Raw genomic sequence first — 2,427 nt, forward strand, 5'->3', positions numbered from 1 at the left:
CATTTACGTTTAGTTTTGAGACGATGCCTGTGTGGCACCAACAATTTCTAATAGTCTTTGCAGATATGTTGTTCCAGCCTTCAGACAACCACTTCCTGGCGGAGTAAACGTCGACCGGTGTGCTATAAAACATATCCCAGCCAAATTCAAGCTCACTTGAAAAGTTACGCAAAGTGCAGAACAACGGATCCCTGTTAAATCGCATTCTACTATTTAAATTCATAACCTCCACTCCATCATACAGTAAGTTTGTAGTGTAGTGCCCTGCACTGCACTACGTACAGACACCAGCTAGAGCACTGGCACGCACTCGTCTCTGGCGCCACGCACAGACCAGAGCCAGACCAAGATAATGCCAGACACGCTTACATGTATCGACAATCATGTTGACAAGCAAATGCACAACGACAAGCGTGATGACACGCACTGTGTCCAAATAAATGAAGCCGCCTCTGAAAGCAGCACCTCCAAGATAAGTAGACCTAGTCTTGATAGGTTCATTCTGCTATTTACCTAGCAACAAACAACGGCAGCTACTAGGGAGCACCATCGGCTCCATTATCACGTGTTAGTATCTGATACACCACAAAGAATCCTTTAGCGGTGCTTACGCTGCTACACGACCATGACCAAGACTCGATCGACCACGAACGTACCGGAAGACAACTGCCGCGACACAATGCCGATTTTCACCCCGGTGCTATCGCCGCGCTTATCGAGTACCTCGCATGTTTTGCTCGTCAAATAACACAATAAATGCATGAGTATGAGGAGGCCATCCGTAACCGAGCCAAGGGCGGTACGGATGGCAAAGTCGTCCCCATTAAGACGACCTTTGACGAAGGGTTGCTTCGGATGTGGTGCCGCTTGCGCTGGCGCCTGTCAATTGACGACGTTGCGGATGAACTGATCCTAACCGAAATTGACAAAATCATCTCAAGTGTAAAGAACAATAGTGTTCCTGATGTAGATCACGAAACGCGTGAGATGCTAAGGATGGACCTGTCTGAAAGCGATGTGAGCGAGCGAGTAATCCAGTATTTCAAGCTCTGCCATGACATCATACACGACCACGGTCGGCAACAATTCTTCACTGGAAAAGATGGCAGGCAGCAATTGTGCCGTGTTCTCATTGTTTCGCTTGAGCCCCATTTTTTGCAAGAAGAAGTGGTGGGTACAGTACGTTTCCAGGCTAGAAATGCTAAGTCTGACGAGGTTGCCCTCCATGATTTAGTATTGGAAAAGGCACTCGACCAGGAAAAATCTGCCCTGCTTGTCTGGGTAATTTTTCCAACCTTCACTCGTACACGAGCTGGGGTCAGGACTGGGTGGTAGTATGCTGTGTCTTGATGAATGTCGTTTGCAAAGTGGGCTTTCTCCCCAAATGGTTGCTGATTATTGCTGCTACTATAAATAGGTCTGGTAAAAATGAGCATAAATCGGAATATCCAGACGTTATTTTAAATGTAATGACCAATACATAATATTTTAGGTTGCTAAATCGATGCACAAAAAACGGCCGATTTAGGAAGGATATAGGCAAAGCAGCCAGATTTTACAATAAAGCAGACCGCCATAATTCGGGTACTTCCCATTATTTTCCGGTATTCGTGCCCTGTATATTTCGGGTACAATTCAACTATCTTGATTATTGTATGAATCCAATACACCCACATGCATATTTCGGGTCGCAATTTAACTATCTTGATTATTGTATGGATCCAATACACCCACATGCATATTTCGGGTCCGGCTATTTTAGTATGGAGTACTTTAGACGAGGGCCGACATTACCACATCTACTACAACTGCAGAGTCTCATGTCGATTTAGACAGTTTTTTTTTTCTCTTCTTCGATACGCGCGCTGAACTTCTTTTTGCTTGGGCAGTAGCTCGTTCATCCTTGGCTTTCAACTTTTTAATCACACGTGCGATTCTCGCTCTTCTTTTTTCAGCTTCCGTTTTGATTTCTCCGCGAGGTGCTCTGCTTTGTCGTGCAAGTTCATCTCGTCTCGTTCACCTTTCTCGCGTGATGCAGATTTCTTGTTTATCTCTCAAACTAGCTGTGGCCTTTGCTTCAACTGCGGCAACCATCATCTCGTAGAATAGCAACTGACCACCAGAATAGTTCTCATCGACCCATGTCCTCTCTTTCGCTTCTGTTGGACTGGGGCGACAACAGCTCTGGACAACAGATTTACAACGTTGAGCGCATCCACGTTTAGGTCTAACTCTCTCATGACGCGCTTCTGGCGATCCGTAACATCGAACAATGGTGTTGGTGGTGCAGCTTGTCTCATAAATATAAGTTTATCACGTGTCACAACAGGTTTGTTGCCAATAATTCCTTTCATCATGCCATCAAGCGATAGCGGAACAATACCCGCTTCTTCAAATGCCGCGTTGGCATTGTCAGGACAGCATGCT

At 45.7% G+C, this 2,427-nt stretch overlaps 2 protein-coding genes across 2 annotated transcripts; both read left to right on the plus strand.

Annotated features, from left to right (window-relative positions):
* Positions 1 to 625: 625 nt before the first annotated feature.
* Positions 626 to 748, plus strand: PPTG_21409 (hypothetical protein; the record flags this gene model as incomplete). The annotated part of the gene is made up of 1 exon (XM_008897419.1): positions 626 to 748. One exon carries the CDS (start codon positions 626 to 628, stop codon positions 746 to 748), a length of 123 nt encoding a protein of 40 aa, XP_008895667.1.
* Positions 749 to 756: 8 nt separating this feature from the next.
* Positions 757 to 1,335, plus strand: PPTG_04511 (hypothetical protein; the record flags this gene model as incomplete). The annotated part of the gene is made up of 1 exon (XM_008896754.1): positions 757 to 1,335. One exon carries the CDS (start codon positions 757 to 759, stop codon positions 1,333 to 1,335), a length of 579 nt encoding a protein of 192 aa, XP_008895002.1.
* Positions 1,336 to 2,427: the final 1,092 nt, after the last annotated feature.

This window comes from Phytophthora parasitica (assembly GCF_000247585.1).
Source record: "Phytophthora parasitica INRA-310 unplaced genomic scaffold supercont2.5, whole genome shotgun sequence".
NCBI classification, from domain to species: domain Eukaryota; phylum Oomycota; class Peronosporomycetes; order Peronosporales; family Peronosporaceae; genus Phytophthora; species Phytophthora nicotianae.